The 18,853-nt window shown below is 59.8% G+C and overlaps 2 protein-coding genes across 2 annotated transcripts in view; both read left to right on the top strand.

Annotated features, from left to right (window-relative positions):
• Nucleotides 1–16,019, top strand: part of LOC137318685 (MAP kinase-activating death domain protein-like) — a 51,373-nt gene extending 35,354 nt beyond the window's left edge. The window contains exons 2-3 of the mRNA XM_067981374.1: nucleotides 10,433–10,660; nucleotides 15,408–16,019. Of these exons, the coding sequence (XP_067837475.1) occupies nucleotides 10,602–10,660; nucleotides 15,408–15,993 (645 nt within the window). The 5' untranslated portion in view covers nucleotides 10,433–10,601 and the 3' untranslated portion in view covers nucleotides 15,994–16,019. The remainder of the gene's footprint in view (nucleotides 1–10,432; nucleotides 10,661–15,407) is intronic.
• On the top strand, nucleotides 6,245–9,934 carry LOC137318684 (collagen alpha-1(III) chain-like; the record flags this gene model as incomplete). Its single annotated transcript, XM_067981372.1, has 3 exons — nucleotides 6,245–7,037; nucleotides 8,264–9,361; nucleotides 9,453–9,934. Coding segments are annotated over 3 exons (2,373 nt in total), but the record flags the coding sequence as incomplete, so codon positions are not given.
• Nucleotides 16,020–18,853: the final 2,834 nt, after the last annotated feature.

Raw genomic sequence — 18,853 nt, 5'->3', positions numbered from 1 at the left:
GGTTGTAGGGATGGAGGAGGTTACAGAGATCTCGGGGGGTTGTAGGGCTGGAGGAGGTTACAGAGATCCCGGAGGGTTGTAGGGCTGGAGGAGGTTACAGAGATCTCGGAGGGTCGTAGGGCTGGAGGAGGTTACAGAGATGGGGAGGGGCGAGCCCATTGAGGGATTTGAAAACAAGGATGAGAATTTTAAAATCGAGGCGTTGCCGGACCAGGAGCCAATGTAGGACAGCGAGCACAGGGGGTGATGGGTGAACGGGACATGGTGTGAGTTAGGATACGGGCAGCAGAGTTTTGGATGAGTACGGTTCAGAGCTTCCCTGTTGACCAAGACTAGCAAGATCCCAGACTTGATCTGTGGTCTGTGCTGGGTTAGCTGATTTCAGGCAAGGGAGCAGCTGTGTCACAGCAGTTAGCCTCAGTGTCGCTGAGAGGTGGAAGAGGAAGGTAGCAATGATGGGAGATCTCATGGATGCAACTTCAAACCTTGCGCCCGCATGAAAGAGCCAGCTCGTCACTTTTCACTGCGCTTGTTTTTGGCCCAAGTCCGTGCCTCAGGTGTGCTTCTCACATGGAAACCCCACACCATACATCTGCCTTGACCTACAGCTGTTGTGCTTGTGGAAGGTTAGCTTTTCAAAATGGCTACTCCTTCGCTGAGCCCTGCTTCAGTGATGAGACGATGGTGTTCGTGTTGTGTGACCTGCTGATCTAATCTGTCAGATGCCCATTTGGAAATCCAACATTTGCAATGAACTAAAGGTAGCCTGCTTCCTGCAGAAAGCTCTGTGCACATCCCACCTCCAGTAATTGAGGGAGTGCTACTGGGGAATAACCCTCTCTGCTGGGAGTGAAGTCCCCCTCTCCCCCAGTCAGTGTACTGGGGAATAACCCTCTCTGCTGGGAGTGAAGTCCCTCTCTCCACCAGTCCGTGTACTGGGGACTGACCCTCTCTCCACCAGTCCGTGTACTGGGGACTGTCCCTCTCTCCACCAGTCCGTGTACTGGGGACTGACCCTCTCTCCACCAGTCCGTGTACTGGGGACTGACCCTCCCTCCACCAGTCCGTGTACTGGGGACTGACCCTCCCTCCACCAGTCCGTGTACTGGGGACTGACCCTCCCTCCACCAGTCCGTGTACTGGGGACTGACCCTCCCTCCACCAGTCCGTGTACTGGGGACTGACCCTCCCTCCACCAGTCCGTGTACTGGGGACTGACCCTCCCTCCACCAGTCCGTGTACTGGGGACTGACCCTCCCTCCACCAGTCCGTGTACTGGGGACTGACCCTCTCTCCACCAGTCCGTGTACTGGGGACTGACCCTCCCTCCACCAGTCCGTGTACTGGGGGATGACCCTCCCTCCACCAGTCCGTGTACTGAGGGATGACCCTCTCTCCCCCAGTCCGTGTACTGGGGACTGACCCTCTCTCCACCAGTCCGTGTACTGGGGACTGACCCTCCCTCCACCAGTCCGTGTACTGAGGGATGACCCTCTCTCCCCCAGTCCGTGTACTGGGGGATGACCCTCCCTCCACCAGTCCGTGTACTGGGGGATGACCCTCCCTCCACCAGTCCGTGTACTGGGGACTGACCCTCCCTCCACCAGTCCGTGTACTGGGGACTGACCCTCTCTCCACCAGTCCGTGTACTGGGGACTGACCCTCCCTCCACCAGTCCGTGTACTGGGGGATGACCCTCCCTCCACCTGTCCGTGTACTGAGGGATGACCCTCTCTCCCCCAGTCCGTGTACTGGGGACTGACCCTCTCTCCACCAGTCCGTGTACTGGGGACTGACCCTCCCTCCACCAGTCCGTGTACTGGGGGATGACCCTCCCTCCACCAGTCCGTGTACTGAGGAATGACCCTCTCTCCCCCAGTCCGTGTACTGGGGAATGACCCTCCCTCCACCAGTCCGTGTACTGGGGGATGACCCTCTCTCCCCCAGTCCGTGTACTGGGGACTGACCCTCCCTCCACCAGTCCGTGTACTGGGGACTGACCCTCCCTCCACCAGTCCGTGTACTGGGGACTGACCCTCCCTCCACCAGTCCGTGTACTGGGGACTGACCCTCCCTCCACCAGTCCGTGTACTGAGGAATGACCCTCTCTCCACCAGTCCGTGTACTGGGGACTGACCCTCCCTCCACCAGTCCGTGTACTGGGGGATGACCCTCCCTCCACCAGTCCGTGTACTGGGGACTGACCCTCTCTCCACCAGTCCGTGTACTGGGGACTGACCCTCCCTCCACCAGTCCGTGTACTGGGGGATGACCCTCCCTCCCCCAGTCCGTGTACTGAGGAATGACCCTCTCTCCCCCAGTCCGTGTACTGGGGAATGACCCTCTCTCCCCCAGTCCGTGTACTGATGAATGACCCTCCCTCCACCAGTCCGTGTACTGGGGGATGACCCTCCCTCCACCAGTCCGTGTACTGGGGAATGACCCTCTCTCCACCAGTCCGTGTACTGGGGAATGACCCTCTCTCCACCAGTCCGTGTACTGGGGGATGACCCTCCCTCCCCCAGTCCGTGTACTGAGGAATGACCCTCTCTCCCCCAGTCCGTGTACTGGGGAATGACCCTCTCTCCCCCAGTCCGTGTACTGAGGAATGACCCTCCCTCCACCAGTCCGTGTACTGAGGAATGACCCTCCCTCCACCAGTCCGTGTACTGGGGACTGACCCTCCCTCCACCAGTCCGTGTACTGGGGGATGACCCTCCCTCCACCAGTCCGTGTACTGGGGGATGACCCTCCCTCCACCAGTCCGTGTACTGGGGGATGACCCTCCCTCCACCAGTCCGTGTACTGGGGGATGACCCTCCCTCCACCTGTCCGTGTACTGAGGGATGACCCTCTCTCCCCCAGTCCGTGTACTGGGGACTGACCCTCTCTCCACCAGTCCGTGTACTGGGGGATGACCCTCCCTCCACCAGTCCGTGTACTGGGGAATGACCCTCTCTCCACCGGTCCGTGTACTGGGGACTGACCCTCTCTCCACCAGCCATTTTACTTTTTTTGCTGAACCAAGTGTTGTATCCAGTGCTGGGAATGAGACTGTGCGCGCACACACTTGCACTCTCGCACACTCTCGCTCACGTGCTCACAATATTAGGGCAAGACCTGGCCCCTCCGGTGGGTTCGTGTGATCTGGGATCCTAGGGGACGAGGCCGACCTGATGTCCTGTAGTGTGTAATGTCCTCTGTAATGGGCATTGTAATGGACTGCACACCTTGTGCCGTGTGTATAAGACGTGGGAGGCCGGGGTGTGTATTGTGTGAATTGTCAAGAATGGCCAGTACAGCAGGCTAACTCCTCACTGCTCGCATGTCTTTCAGAGGTATAAATGCATTCAACACAATTTGCTCCTGGGCTAGGAAATGATCTATTTCTGGACATTTCTATGAATGGAATTGGAATTGAAATGTGGGAGCGCAGGGAGGTGAATGCTTGTGTACTGAGTGCCGTTTGTCTTCAGAAGTGTGAGCTGGCTCGGGGCCTCTCTGAATTCAGGGCAGTGCTGCATGCAGTGTGTTTGTGCAGTGAATTTCCAAGTGTAGCAGTCTGTCTGAGCTTGGTGTTGGGACAGGCATAACAATACCCTGTACCTCCTGACATATTGGGGCCTGCGTTACTTGTGACCTAGTCTGGCAGGTGGGCCTGTAATAGGTCTGTACATCGGCACGCTGCAAATCTGTCAGATGGGCATGTAATAGGTCTGTACATCGGCACGCTGCAAATCTGTCCGATGGGCCTGTAATAGATCTGTACATCGGTACGGTGTAAATCTGTCAGATGGGCCTGTAATAGGTCTGTACATCGGTACGGTGTAAATCTGTCAGATGGGCATGTAATAGGTCTGTACATCGGTACGGTGTAAATCTGTCAGGTGGGCCTGTAATAGGTCTGTACATCGGTACGGTGTAAATCTGTCAGATGGGCATGTAATAGGTCTGTACATCGGTACGCTGCAAATCTGTCAGATGGGCATGTAATAGGTCTGTACATCGGTATGGTGTAAATCTGTCAGATGGGCCTGTAATAGGTCTGTACATCGGTACGCTGCAAATCTGTCAGACGGGCATGTAATAGGTCTGTACATCGGCACGCTGCAAATCTGTCAGATGGGCATGTAATAGGTCTGTACATCGGTACGGTGTAAATCTGTCAGATGGGCCTGTAATAGGTCTGTACATCGGTACGCTGCAAATCTGTCAGATGGGCATGTAATAGGTCTGTACATCGGTACGGTGTAAATCTGTCAGATGGGCCTGTAATAGGTCTGTACATCGGTACGCTGCAAATCTGTCAGATGGGCATGTAATAGGTCTGTACATCGGTACGGTGCAAATCTGTCAGATGGGCATGTAATAGGTCTGTACATCGGTACGCTGCAAATCTGTCAGATGGGCATGTAATAGGTCTGTACATCGGTACGGTGTAAATCTGTCAGATGGGCCTGTAATAGGTCTGTACATCGGTACGCTGCAAATCTGTCAGATGGGCATGTAATAGGTCTGTACATCGGTACGCTGCAAATCTGTCAGATGGGCATGGAAGAGGTCTGTACATCGGCACGCTGCAAATCTGTCCGATGGGCATGTAATAGGTCTGTACATCGGTACGGTGTAAATCTGTCAGATGGGCATGGAAGAGGTCTGTACATCGGTAATGTTCATTCCGTGTTACCCATCTGAGAGATCAGATTTGCTCCCTCGCAGAAATGGCTCGTGCTCCCCGCAACAGTATAAACCACTTGGATTGGTGCAGTCAGAGATCTCCCGATACACACTGCCCCATACCCACTCTGACCCCCCTATACACACTGCCCCATACCCACTCTGACCTCCCTATACACACTGCCCCATACCCACTCTGACCCCCCTATACACACTGCCCCATACCCACTCTGACCCCCCTATACACACTGCCCCATACCCACTCTGACCCCCCTATACACACTGCCCCATACCCACTCTGACCCCCCTATACACACTGCCCCATTCCCACTCTGACCCCCCTATACACACTGCCCCATACCCACTCTGACCCCCCTATACACACTGCCCCATACCCACTCTGACCCCCCTATACACACTGCCCCATACCCACTCTGACCCCCCGATACACACTGCCCCATACCCACTCTGACCCCCCGATACACACTGCCCCATACCTACTCTGACCCCCCTATTCACACTGCCCCATACCCACTCTGACCCCCCTATACACACTGCCCCATACCCACTCTGACCCCCCGATACACACTGCCCCATACCCACTCTGACCCCCCTATACACACTGCCCCATACCTACTCTGACCCCCCTATACACACTGCCCCATACCCACTCTGACCCCCCGATACACACTGCCCCATACCCACTCTGACCCCCCGATACACACTGCCCCATACCCACTCTGACCCCCCTATACACACTGCCCCATACCCACTCTGACCTCCCTATACACACTGCCCCATACCTACTCTGACCTCCCTATACACACTGCCCCATACCCACTCTGACCCCCCGATACACACTGCCCCATACCCACTCTGACCCCCCGATACACACTGCCCCATACCCACTCTGACCCCCCTATACACACTGCCCCATACCCACTCTGACCCCCCGATACACACTGCCCCATACCCACTCTGACCCCCCGATACACACTGCCCCATACCCACTCTGACCCCCCGATACACACTGCCCCATACCCACTCTGACCCCCCGATACACACTGCCCCATACCCACTCTGACCCCCCTATACACACTGCCCCATACCCACTCTGACCCCCCGATACACACTGCCCCATACCCACTCTGACCCCCCGATACACACTGCCCCATACCCACTCTGACCCCCCGATACACACTGCCCCATACCCACTCTGACCCCCCGATACACACTGCCCCATACCCACTCTGACCCCCCGATACACACTGCCCCATACCCACTCTGACCCCCCGATACACACTGCCCCATACCCACTCTGACCCCCCTATACACACTGCCCCATACCCACTCTGACCCCCCGATACACACTGCCCCATACCCACTCTGACCCCCCGATACACACTGCCCCCCCCTCCCCATACTCACTCTGTGACCTCCCTATACACACTATGCTCCCCCCCCCACCAATAGTTCCCATGCCCACTCTGTGACCTTCGCTTTGCGGGTGAGCTGGTTTTTGGGGGGTGTGCACGAGCTGGCATGTATGCCACATTGGGGCTTGTAGCAAGTAACCTGCTTTTACCAGTGTTGGCAGAACCTTAGTGTTGGAAGGGACGGGGAGCCTTACAGTATTGGAAGGGACGGGGAGCCTTACAGTGTTGGAAGGGACGGGGAGCCTTACGGTGTTGGAAGGGACGGGGAGCCTTACAGTGTTGGAAGGGACGGGGAGCCTTACAGTGTTGCAAGGGACGGGGAGCCTTACGGTGTTGGAAGGGACGGGGAGCCTTACAGTGTTGGAAGGGACGGGGAGCCTTACAGTGTTGGAAGGGACGGGGAGCCTTACAGTGTTGGAAGGGACGGGGAGCCTTACAGTGTTGGAAGGGACGGGGAGCCTTACAGTATTGGAAGGGACGGGGAGCCTTACAGTGTTGGAAGGGACGGGGAGCCTTACAGTATTGGAAGGGACGGGGAGCCTTACAGTATTGGAAGGGACGGGGAGCCTTACAGTATTGGAAGGGACGGGGAGCCTTACAGTATTGGAAGGGACGGGGAGCCTTACAGTGTTGGAAGGGACGGGGAGCCTTACAGTATTGGAAGGGACGGGGAGCCTTACGGTATTGGAAGGGACGGGGAGCCTTACAGTGTTGGAAGGGACGGGGAGCCTTACAGTGTTGGAAGGGACGGGGAGCCTTACAGTATTGGAAGGGACGGGGAGCCTTACGGTGTTGGAAGGGACGGGGAGCCTTACGGTATTGGAAGGGACGGGGAGCCTTACGGTGTTGGAAGGGACGGGGAGCCTTACTGTGTTGGAAGGGACGGGGAGCCTGGCGGTGACGGAAGGGACGGGGAGCCTGGCGGTGACGGAAGGGACGGGGGAGCCTGGCGGTGACGGAAGGGACGGGGGAGCCTGGCGGTGACGGAAGGGACGGGGGAGCCTGGCGGTGACGGAAGGGACGGGGGAGCCTGGCGGTGACGGAAGGGACGGGGGAGCCTGGCGGTGACGGAAGGGACGGGGGAGCCTGGCGGTGACGGAAGGGACGGGGGAGCCTGGCGGTGACGGAAGGGACGGGGGAGCCTGGCGGTGACGGAAGGGACGGGGGAGCCTGGCGGTGACGGAAGGGACGGGGGAGCCTGGCGGTGACGGAAGGGACGGGGGAGCCTGGCGGTGACGGAAGGGACGGGGGAGCCTGGCGGTGACGGAAGGGACGGGGGAGCCTGGCGGTGACGGAAGGGACGGGGGAGCCTGGCGGTGACGGAAGGGACGGGGGAGCCTGGCGGTGACGGAAGGGACGGGGAGCCTTACGGTGTTGGAATGAACGGGGGAGCCTGGCGGTGACGGAAGGGACGGGGGAGCCTGGCGGTGACGGAAGGGACGGGGGAGCCTGGCGGTGACGGAAGGGACGGGGGAGCCTGGCGGTGACGGAAGGGACGGGGAGCCTGGCGGTGACGGAAGGGACGGGGAGCCTGGCGGTGACGGAAGGGACGGGGGAGCCTGGCGGTGACGGAAGGGACGGGGAGCCTGGCGGTGACGGAATGGACGGGGGAGCCTGGCGGTGACGGAAGGGACGGGGGAGCCTGGCGGTGACGGAAGGGACGGGGGAGCCTAGCGGTGACGGAAGGGACGGGGAGCCTTACGGTGTTGGAAGGGACGGGGGAGCCTGGCGGTGACGGAAGGGACGGGGAGCCTTACGGTGTTGGAAGGGACGGGGAGCCTTACGGTGTTGGAAGGGACGGGGAGCCTTACGGTGTTGGAAGGGACGGGGGAGCCTGGCGGTGACGGAAGGGACGGGGAGCCTTACGGTGTCGGAAGGGACGGGGAGCCTGGCGGTGACGGAAGGGACGGGGAGCCTTACGGTGTCGGAAGGGACGGGGAGCCTTACGGTGTCGGAAGGGACGGGGAGCCTTACGGTGACGGAAGGGACGGGGGAGCCTGGCGGTGACGGAAGGGACGGGGAGCCTGGCGGTGACGGAAGGGACGGGGAGCCTTACGGTGACGGAAGGGACGGGGGAGCCTGGCGGTGACGGAAGGGACGGGGGAGCCTGGCGGTGACGGAAGGGACGGGGAGCCTTACGGTGTTGGAAGGGACGGGGGAGCCTGGCGGTGACGGAAGGGACGGGGAGCCTTACGGTGTTGGAAGGGACGGGGAGCCTTACGGTGTTGGAAGGGACGGGGAGCCTTACGGTGTGGGAAGGGACGGGGAGCCTTACGGTGTGGGAAGGGACGGGGAGCCTTACGGTGTGGGAAGGGACGGGGAGCCTTACGGTGTGGGAAGGGACGGGGAGCCTTACGGTGTGGGAAGGGACGGGGAGCCTTACGGTGTGGGAAGGGACGGGGAGCCTTACGGTGTGGGAAGGGACGGGGAGCCTTACGGTGTCGGAAGGGACGGGGAGCCTTACGGTGTCGGAAGGGACGGGGAGCCTTACGGTGTCGGAAGGGACGGGGAGCCTTACGGTGTCGGAAGGGACGGGGAGCCTTACGGTGTCGGAAGGGACGGGGAGCCTTACGGTGTGGGAAGGGACGGGGAGCCTTACGGTGTCGGAAGGGACGGGGAGCCTTACGGTGTCGGAAGGGACGGGGAGCCTTACGGTGTCGGAAGGGACGGGGAGCCTTACGGTGTCGGAAGGGACGGGGAGCCTTACGGTGTCGGAAGGGACGGGGAGCCTTACGGTGTCGGAAGGGACGGGGAGCCTTACGGTGTCGGAAGGGACGGGGAGCCTTACGGTGTCGGAAGGGACGGGGAGCCTTACGGTGTCGGAAGGGACGGGGAGCCTTACGGTGTCGGAAGGGACGGGGAGCCTTACGGTGTCGGAAGGGACGGGGAGCCTTACGGTGTCGGAAGGGACGGGGAGCCTTACGGTGTCGGAAGGGACGGGGAGCCTTACGGTGTCGGAAGGGACGGGGAGCCTTACGGTGTCGGAAGGGACGGGGAGCCTTACGGTGTCGGAAGGGACGGGGAGCCTTACGGTGTCGGAAGGGACGGGGAGCCTTACGGTGTCGGAAGGGACGGGGAGCCTTACGGTGTCGGAAGGGACGGGGAGCCTTACGGTGTCGGAAGGGACGGGGAGCCTTACGGTGTCGGAAGGGACGGGGAGCCTTACGGTGTCGGAAGGGACGGGGAGCCTTACGGTGTCGGAAGGGACGGGGAGCCTTACGGTGTCGGAAGGGACGGGGAGCCTTACGGTGTCGGAAGGGACGGGGAGCCTTACGGTGTCGGAAGGGACGGGGAGCCTTACGGTGTCGGAAGGGACGGGGAGCCTTACGGTGTCTGAAGGGACGGGGAGCCTTACGGTGTCGGAAGGGACGGGGAGCCTTACGGTGTCGGAAGGGACGGGGAGCCTTACGGTGTCGGAAGGGACGGGGAGCCTTACGGTGTCGGAAGGGACGGGGAGCCTTACGGTGTCTGAAGGGACGGGGAGCCTTACGGTGTCGGAAGGGACGGGGAGCCTTGCGGTGTCGGAAGGGACGGGGAGCCTGGCGGTGACGGAAGGGACGGGGAGCCTGGCGGTGACGGAAGGGACGGGGAGCCTTACGGTGACGGAAGGGACGGGGAGCCTTACGGTGTTGGAAGGGACGGGGAGCCTTACGGTGTTGGAAGGGACGGGGAGCCTGGCGGTGACGGAAGGGACGGGGAGCCTGGCGGTGACGGAAGGGACGGGGAGCCTTACGGTGTCGGAAGGGACGGGGGAGCCTGGCGGTGACGGAAGGGACGGGGAGCCTGGCGGTGACGGAAGGGACGGGGGAGCCTGGCGGTGACGGAAGGGACGGGGGAGCCTGGCGGTGACGGAAGGGACGGGGAGCCTTGCGGTGACGGAAGGGACGGGGGAGCCTGGCGGTGACGGAAGGGACGGGGAGCCTTACGGTGACGGAAGGGACGGGGGAGCCTGGCGGTGACGGAAGGGACGGGGGAGCCTGGCGGTGACGGAAGGGACGGGGAGCCTTACGGTGACGGAAAGGACGGGGAGCCTTACGGTGACGGAAGGGACGGGGAGCCTGGCGGTGACGGAAGGGACGGGGGAGCCTGGCGGTGACGGAAGGGACGGGGGAGCCTGGCGGTGACGGAAGGGACGGGGGAGCCTGGCGGTGACGGAAGGGACCTGTGTTTGTGAGTTGCGCGAGGTTGAGGAGGGTCTGTGTGTGGGGGATGACGGGCCTGTGTGCAGTGTATTGGGAGCTCCTGTCCTTTCTGGGTGCTGTGGGGAGAGTCTGTTCAGTTCTGTCTAATAAATGATCCTTCTTGTCCCTGTTTTTCAGATTCCAAGCTCCTCCTTCTATGTGAGCTCTACCTGGTGCTGGGGGGCAGCCTTTCTCCGTCCCTGAGAGCAGCTGCTGCTAGAGTTCGAGGGGCTCGGTGGTCTCCTCCCCCCCCCCAGTGAGCTGTGTGTTCCCGGGAAGGTGCAATGACCTAGGAGGGCAGGAGAGGATGGCCCACAATAGAGTGTGTCCACGTTTACTGGACTACCTGGTCATCATTGGTGCAAGGTAATGAGGGGGAGATTATCCCGGTGTGGGGGGGGAGATTATCCCGGTGTGAGGGGGAGATTGTCCCGGTGTGAGGGGGAGATTATCCCGGTGTGAGGGGGAGATTGTCCCGGTGTGGGCGGGAGATTGTCCCGGTGTGAGGGGGAGATTGTCCCGGTGTGAGGGGGAGATTGTCCCGGTGTGGGGGGGAGATTATCCCGGTGTGAGGGGGAGATTATCCCGGTGTGAGGGGGTGATTATCCCGGTGTGGGGGGGAGATTGTCCCGGTGTGAAGGGGGAGATTGTCCCGGTGTGAGGGGGAGATTGTCCCGGTGTGAGGGGGAGATTGTCCCGGTGTGAGGGGGAGATTGTCCCGGTGTGAGGGGGAGATTGTCCCGGTGTGAGGGGGAGATTGTCCCGGTGTGAGGGGGAGATTGTCCCGGTGTGAGGGGGAGATTGTCCCGGTGTGAGGGGGAGATTGTCCCGGTGTGAGGGGGAGATTATCCCGGTGTGGGGGGGGAGATTGTCCCGGTGTGGGGGGGGAGATTGTCCCGGTGTGAGGGGGAGATTGTCCCGGTGTGAGGGGGAGATTGTCCCGGTGTGAGGGGGAGATTGTCCCGGTGTGAGGGGGAGATTATCCCGGTGTGGGGGGGAGATTATCCCGGTGTGAGGGGGAGATTGTCCCGGTGTGGGGGGGAGATTGTCCCGGTGTGGGGGGGAGATTGTCCCGGTGTGAGGGGGAGATTGTCCCGGTGTGAGGGGGAGATTGTCCCGGTGTGGGGGGGAGATTATCCCGGTGTGAGGGGGAGATTATCCCGGTGTGAGGGGGTGATTATCCCGGTGTGAGGGGGAGATTATCCCGGTGTGAGGGGGAGATTATCCCGGTGTGGGGGGGAGATTGTCCCGGTGTGGGGGGGAGATTGTCCCGGTGTGAGGGGGAGATTGTCCCGGTGTGAGGGGGAGATTGTCCCGGTGTGAGGGGGAGATTATCCCGGTGTGAGGGGGAGATTATCCCGGTGTGAGGGGGAGATTATCCCGGTGTGAGGGGGAGATTATCCCGGTGTGAGGGGGAGATTATCCCGGTGTGAGGGGGAGATTATCCCGGTGTGAGGGGGAGATTATCCCGGTGTGAGGGGGAGATTGTCCCGGTGTGGGGGGGAGATTATCCCGGTGTGAGGGGGAGATTGTCCCGGTGTGAGGGGGAGATTGTCCCGGTGTGAGGGGGAGATTGTCCCGGTGTGAGGGGGAGATTGTCCCGGTGTGAGGGGGAGATTGTCCCGGTGTGAGGGGGAGATTGTCCCGGTGTGAGGGGGAGATTGTCCCGGTGTGAGGGGGAGATTGTCCCGGTGTGAGGGGGAGATTGTCCCGGTGTGAGGGGGAGATTGTGCCGGTGTGGGGGGGAGATTATCCCGGTGTGAGGGGGAGATTGTCCCGGTGTGAGGGGGAGATTGTCCCGGTGTGAGGGGGAGATTGTCCCGGTGTGAGGGGGAGATTGTCCCGGTGTGGGGGGGAGATTATCCCGGTGTGGGGGGGAGATTATCCCGGTGTGAGGGGGAGATTATCCCGGTGTGGGGGGGAGATTGTCCCGGTGTGGGGGGGAGATTATCCCGGTGTGAGGGGGAGATTGTCCCGGTGTGAGGGGGAGATTGTCCCGGTGTGAGGGGGAGATTATCCCGGTGTGGGGGGGAGATTGTCCCGGTGTGAGGGGGGGGAGATTATCCCGGTGTGGGGGGGAGATTATCCCGGTGTGGGGGGGAGATTGTCCCGGTGTGAGGGTGAGATTATCCCGGTGTGGGGGGGAGATTATCCCGGTGTGGGGGGGAGATTGTCCCGGTGTGAGGGGGAGATTATCCCGGTGTGGGGGGGAGATTGTCCCGGTGTGAGGGGGAGATTGTCCCGGTGTGAGGGGGAGATTATCCCGGTGTGAGGGGGAGATTGTCCCGGTGTGAGGGGGAGATTGTCCCGGTGTGGGGGGGAGATTATCCCGGTGTGGGGGGGAGATTATCCCGGTGTGAGGGGGAGATTATCCCGGTGTGAGGGGGAGATTATCCCGGTGTGGGGGGGAGATTGTCCCGGTGTGAGGGGGAGATTGTCCCGGTGTGGGGGGGAGATTGTCCCGGTGTGGGGGGGAGATTGTCCCGGTGTGGGGGGGAGATTGTCCCGGTGTGGGGGGGAGATTGTCCCGGTGTGAGGGGGAGATTGTCCCGGTGTGGGGGGGAGATTGTCCCGGTGTGAGGGGGAGATTGTCCCGGTGTGGGGGGGAGATTGTCCCGGTGTGGGGGGGAGATTGTCCCGGTGTGGGGGGGAGATTGTCCCGGTGTGAGGGGGAGATTGTCCCGGTGTGGGGGGGAGATTGTCCCGGTGTGGGGGGGAGATTGTCCCGGTGTGGGGGGGAGATTGTCCCGGTGTGGGGGGGAGATTGTCCCGGTGTGAGGGGGAGATTATCCCGGTGTGAGGGGGAGATTGTCCCGGTGTGAGGGGGAGATTATCCCGGTGTGAGGGGGAGATTATCCCGGTGTGGGGGGGGGAGATTATCCCGGGTGTGAGGGGAGATTATCCCGGTGTCCCCGGGTATGGGGGGAGATTGTCCCGGTGTGGGGGGGAGATTGTCCCGGTGTGGGGGGGAGATTGTCCCGGTGTGAGGGGGAGATTGTCCCGGTGTGAGGGGGAGATTGTCCCGGTGTGGGGGGGAGATTGTCCCGGTGTGGGGGGGAGATTGTCCCGGTGTGGGGGGGAGATTGTCCCGGTGTGGGGGGGAGATTGTCCCGGTGTGAGGGGGAGATTGTCCCGGTGTGAGGGGGAGATTGTCCCGGTGTGGGGGGGAGATTGTCCCGGTGTGGGGGGGAGATTATCCCGGTGTGGGGGGGAGATTATCCCGGTGTGAGGGGGGGGAGATTATCCCGGTGTGGGGGGGGGAGATTATCCCGGTGTGGGGGGGGGAGATTATCCCGGGTGTGAGGGGTTGAGATTATCCCGGGTGTGAGGTGGGGGGGAGATTATCCCGGGTGTGAGGGGGGGGAGATTATCCCGGTGTCCCTGGGTGTGGGGGGAGATTATCCCGGTGTCCCTGGGTGTGGGGGGAGATTATCCCGGTGTCCCCGGGTGTGGGGGGAGATTATCCCGGTGTCCCCGGGTGTGGGGGGAGATTATCCCGGTGTCCCCGGGTGTGGGGGGAGATTATCCCGGTGTCCCCGGGTATGGGGGGAGATTATCCCGGTGTCCCCGGGTATGGGGGGAGATTATCCCGGTGTCCCCGGGTATGGGGGGAGATTATCCCGGTGTCCCCGGGTATGGGGGGAGATTATCCCGGTGTCCCCGGGTGTGGGGGGTGATTATCCCGGTGTCCCCGGGTGTGGGGGGAGATTATCCCGGTGTCCCCGGGTGTGGGGGGAGATTATCCCGGTGTCCCCGGGTATGGGGGGAGATTATCCCGGTGTCCCCGGGTGTGGGGGGAGATTATCCCGGTGTCCCCGGGTGTGGGGGGAGATTATCCCGGTGTCCCCGGGTATGGGGGGAGATTATCCCGGTGTCCCCGGGTGTGGGGGGAGATTATCCCGGTGTCCCCGGGTATGGTGGGAGATTATCCCGGTGTCCCCGGGTATGGTGGGAGATTATCCCGGTGTCCCCGGGTGTGGGGGGAGATTATCCCGGTGTCCCCGGGTGTGGGGGGAGATTATCCCGGTGTCCCCGGGTGTGGGGGGAGATTATCCCGGTGTCCCCGGGTGTGGGGGGAGATTATCCCGGGTGTGAGGGTGGGGAGATTATCCCGGTGTCCCCGGGTATGGGGGGAGATTATCCCGGGTGTGAGGGTGGGGAGATTATCCCGGTGTCCCCGGGTATGGGGGGAGATTATCCCGGGTGTGAGGGTGGGGAGATTATCCCGGTGTCCCCGGGTATGGGGGGAGATTATCCCGGTGTCCCCGGGTGTGGGGGGAGATTATCCCGGTGTCCCCGGGTGTGGGGGGAGATTATCCCGGTGTCCCCGGGTGTGGGGGGAGATTATCCCGGTGTCCCCGGGTATGGGGGGAGATTATCCCGGTGTCCCCGGGTATGGGGGGAGATTATCCCGGTGTCCCCGGGTATGGGGGGAGATTATCCCGGTGTCCCCGGGTATGGGGGGAGATTATCCCGGGTGCGGGGGGGGGAGATTATCCCGGTGTCCCCGGGTATGGGGGGAGATTATCCCGGTGTCCCCGGGTATGGGGGGAGATTATCCCGGGTGCGGGGGGGGGAGATTATCCCGGTGTCCCCGGGTATGGGGGGAGATTATCCCGGTGTCCCTGGGTTTGGGGGGAGATTATCCCGGTGTCCCTGGGTATGGGGGGAGATTATCCCGATGTCCCTGGGTATGGGGGGAGATTATCCCGGGTGCGGGGGGTGGAGATTATCCCGGTGTCCCCGGGTATGTGGGGAGATTATCCCGATGTCCCCGGGTATGTGGGGAGATTATCCCGGTGTCCCCGGGTATGTGGGGAGATTATCCCGATGTCCCCGGGTATGTGGGGAGATTATCCCGGTGTCCCCGGGTGTGGGATATGGCTTGAATGTTGCCGCTGGGGATACCGGTGTAGTCACCAGCGGGGGATATGGGTAGGTTGGAAGTACCTGTCCAGTCCTTCTGGTGGGGTTCCCCTTGTCATGTCTCTGGTGTGGTGTTTGGTAGAGCCGGGATGGGGTACCGGTGTGGATATTACTGTACTATCAGTGCTGCGGTGATGGGCGTTGCACTCGGGGGCCCAGCTGCTCTCATTGTTTTGTGTGTCTGCAGGCAGCCGAGCAGCGAGAGCATCGCTCAGACCCCCGAGCTGCTGCGGCGCTACCCACTGGAGGATCACCGTGACTTCCCTCTCCCGCCAGACGTGGTCTTCTTCTGCCAGCCCGAAGGGTGCCTCAGCGTACGCCAGAAACGCACCAGCCTGCGTGACGACACCTCCTTTGTCTTCGCCCTGACCGACAAGGACAGTGGCGTGGTCCGCTACGGGGTCTGCGTCAACTTCTACCGCTCCTTCCAGAAGCGCGGCCGGGACCGGCCAGACCGAGGGCCGCAGCCTCCGCAGGGGAGGGGTGCAGAGACGCCAGACGATGACCACGACAACTCCGACAGCGGCTCGTCCCTGGCCGCGCACAGCGCAGATTCCGCATCCGACGTCGGCCGCTCGCCCCGGCTGAAGCGCCACCTGAAGAGCGGGACCCGATCGCGGAACAGTACCCTGACCTCGCTGTGTATACTCAGCCACTACCCCTTCTTCTCCACCTTCCGCGAATGTCTTTACACCCTCAAGAGACTGGTGGACTGCTGCAGTGAGCGGCTGCTTATTAAGAAAGCAGGAAGTCTGAAAGGCATTCAAAGGTGAGTATGGATGTACCATCGGGTCGTGAGGAGGCCATTCAGCCCCTCAGGTCTGCTCCGCCATTCTATCAGATCATGGCTGATTTCAGTTGACCCCCCAGCATCACAGCCTTTTTGGGAGAGAGAGTTCCAGATTTCCACTACCCTTTGTGATTTCACTTCTGAACGGCCTGACTCTAATTTTTACAATCATACTCCCTTGTTCTGGATTGTCCCACCACAGGAAAGGTGGGTGTAATATCAAAATGATGAGGTACAGATAAGCCAGGATCTAATTGAATGGCGGAACAGTCTCGAGAAGCTGAATGGCCTCCTCCTGTTCCTAATATAACTCTGTTTCTCTGCATCGACTCTGTCATGTCCTCTAAGGATGAATTTACAACTGCCATCCTCACAGCAATGGAGGAGAGATGAAACCTCCTGCAAGAGTGGGATGTTGGACCACACCTGTGACGACGAGCCCAGGAAGCTCAATTGATTAGTCCTTCTGGTGGGGTTATCCGTGTAGCACCTCTGGTGTGGGGTTTGGTAGAGCCGGGATGGGGTACCGGTGGCGATATTACTGTACTATCAGTACTTGCGGTGGTGGGCGTTGCACTCGGGGCCCAGCTGCTCTCTTTGTTTTGTGCGTCTGCAGGCAGCCGAGCAGCGAGAGCATCGCTCAGACCCCCGAGCTGGAGGATCACAGATGGATTTAAAGTGACTTTCCTTACCACTATTTCCAATGTGAATGTAAGAATGTCACAACTTAGTATGAAGTATCTGTGACATAAGTGAAATACAATTGTCTAGTTTTGACTTTGTTACATACAGTTCCTTAGAATCCAGTCACAATAAGGCATTCAGAAACCAGCTGCAGTTAAAATCCACGTCCTCTGCCTAAATCGATGCAAATTTTGTTTCTAAGATTACAGGCTTAAGAGAGAAACCAAGCTACACAGATCAAACATAAACAACACTGTGACTGGGTCCGTTGTGTGTGTCTGACTGATGGCTCCTTTTTGTATTGAGTTGTAGGCCATTTAAATCCAAGAAGCCCTGGTAACTGTGTTGCATTTAGGTAGACTGTCAAGTCAAGCCAAGCATGTTAGTTAGTCTAAGTGTTGTAACCATTCAGTGTCTGAGTGAAGGACGTTGTGCAAGTGTGTTTGAGAACCAGGCATTCTGTGACGCTGGCTGCAGCCTTTTTTTATTTGTTCATGGGATGTGGGCGTCGCTGGCGAGGCCGGCATTTATTGCCCATCCCTAATTGCCCTTGAGAAGGTGGTGGTGAGCCGCCTTCTTGAACCGCTGCAGTCCGTGTGGTGACGGTTCTCCCACAGTGCTGTTAGGAAGGGAGTTCCAGGATTTTGACCCAGCGACGATGAAGGAACGGCGATATATTTCCAAGTCGGGATGGTGTGTGACTTGGAGGGGAACGTGCAGGTGGTGTTGTTCCCATGTGCCTGCTGCTCATGTCCTTCTAGGTGGCAGAGCTCACGGGTTTGGGAGGTGCTGTCGAAGAAGCCTTGGCGAGTTGCTGCAGTGCATCCTGTGGATGGTACACACTGCAGCCACAGTGCGCCGGTGGTGAAGGGAGTGAATGTTTGGGGTGGTGGATGGGGTGCCAATCAAGCGGGCTGCTTTGTCTTGGATGGTGTTGAGCTTCTTGAGTGTTGTTGGAGCTGCACTCATCCAGGCAAGTGGAGAGTATTCCATCACACTCCTGACTTGTGCCTTGTAGATGGTGGAAAGGCTTTGGGGAGTCAGGAGGTAAGTCACTCGCCACAGAATACCCAGCCTCTGACCTGCTCTAGTAGACACAGTATTTATATGGCTGGTCCAGTTAAGTTTCTGGTCAATGGTGGACCCCCAGGATGTTGATGGTGGAGGATTCGGTGATGGTAATGTAACTGTTTGTCAAGGGGAGGTGGTGAGACTCTCACTTGTTGGAGATGGTCATTGCCTGGTACTTATCTGGCGCGAATGTTACTTGCCACTTATGAGCCCAAGCCTGGATGTTGTCCAGGTCTTGCTGCATGCGGGCACGGACTGCTTCATTATCTGAGGGGTTGCGAATGGAACTGAACACTGTGCAATCATCAGAAAACATCCCCATTTCTGACCTTATGATGGAGGGAAGGTCATTGATGAAGCAGCTGAAGATGGTTGGGCCTAGGACACTGCCCTGAGGAACTCCTGCAGCAATGTCCTGGGGCTGAGATGATTGGCCTCCAACAACCACTACCACCTTCCTTTGTGCTAGGTATGACTCCAGCCACTGGAGAGTTTTCCCCCTGATTCCCATTGACTTCAATTTTACTCGGGCTCCTTGGTGCCACACTCGGTCAAATGCTGCCTTGATGTCAAGGGCAGTCACTCTCACCTCACCTCTGGAATTCAGCTCTTTTGTCCATGTTTGGACCAAGGCTGTAATGAGGTCTGGAGCCGAGTGGTCCTGGCGGAACCCAAACTGAGCATCGGTGAGCAGGTTATTGGTGAGTAAGTGCCGCTTGATAGCACTGTCGACGACACCTTCCATCACTTTGCTGATGATTGAGAGTAGACTGATGGGGCGGTAATTGGCCGGATTGGATTTGTCCTGCTTTTTGTGGACAGGACATACCTGGGCAATTTTCCACATTGTTGGGTAGATGCCAGTGTTGTAGCCGTACTGGAACAGCTTGGCTAGAGGCGCAGCTAGTTCTGGAGCACAAGTCTTCAAATCCAGGGAAACACTGTCCGGGAACTGAAAATATCAGTTGGCATCTCAGCTTTAATACATCACGATGTGGAGATGCCGGTGATGGACTGGGGTTGACAATTGTAAACAATTTTACAACACCAAGTTATAGTCCAGCAATTTTATTTCCACATTGTTCACC

This window comes from Heptranchias perlo, unplaced genomic scaffold (assembly GCF_035084215.1).
Source record: "Heptranchias perlo isolate sHepPer1 unplaced genomic scaffold, sHepPer1.hap1 HAP1_SCAFFOLD_707, whole genome shotgun sequence".
Lineage (NCBI taxonomy): Eukaryota > Metazoa > Chordata > Chondrichthyes > Hexanchiformes > Hexanchidae > Heptranchias > Heptranchias perlo.
Note: the sequence above shows the minus strand (reverse complement) of the source record. Positions and strands in the feature narration are given on the sequence as shown.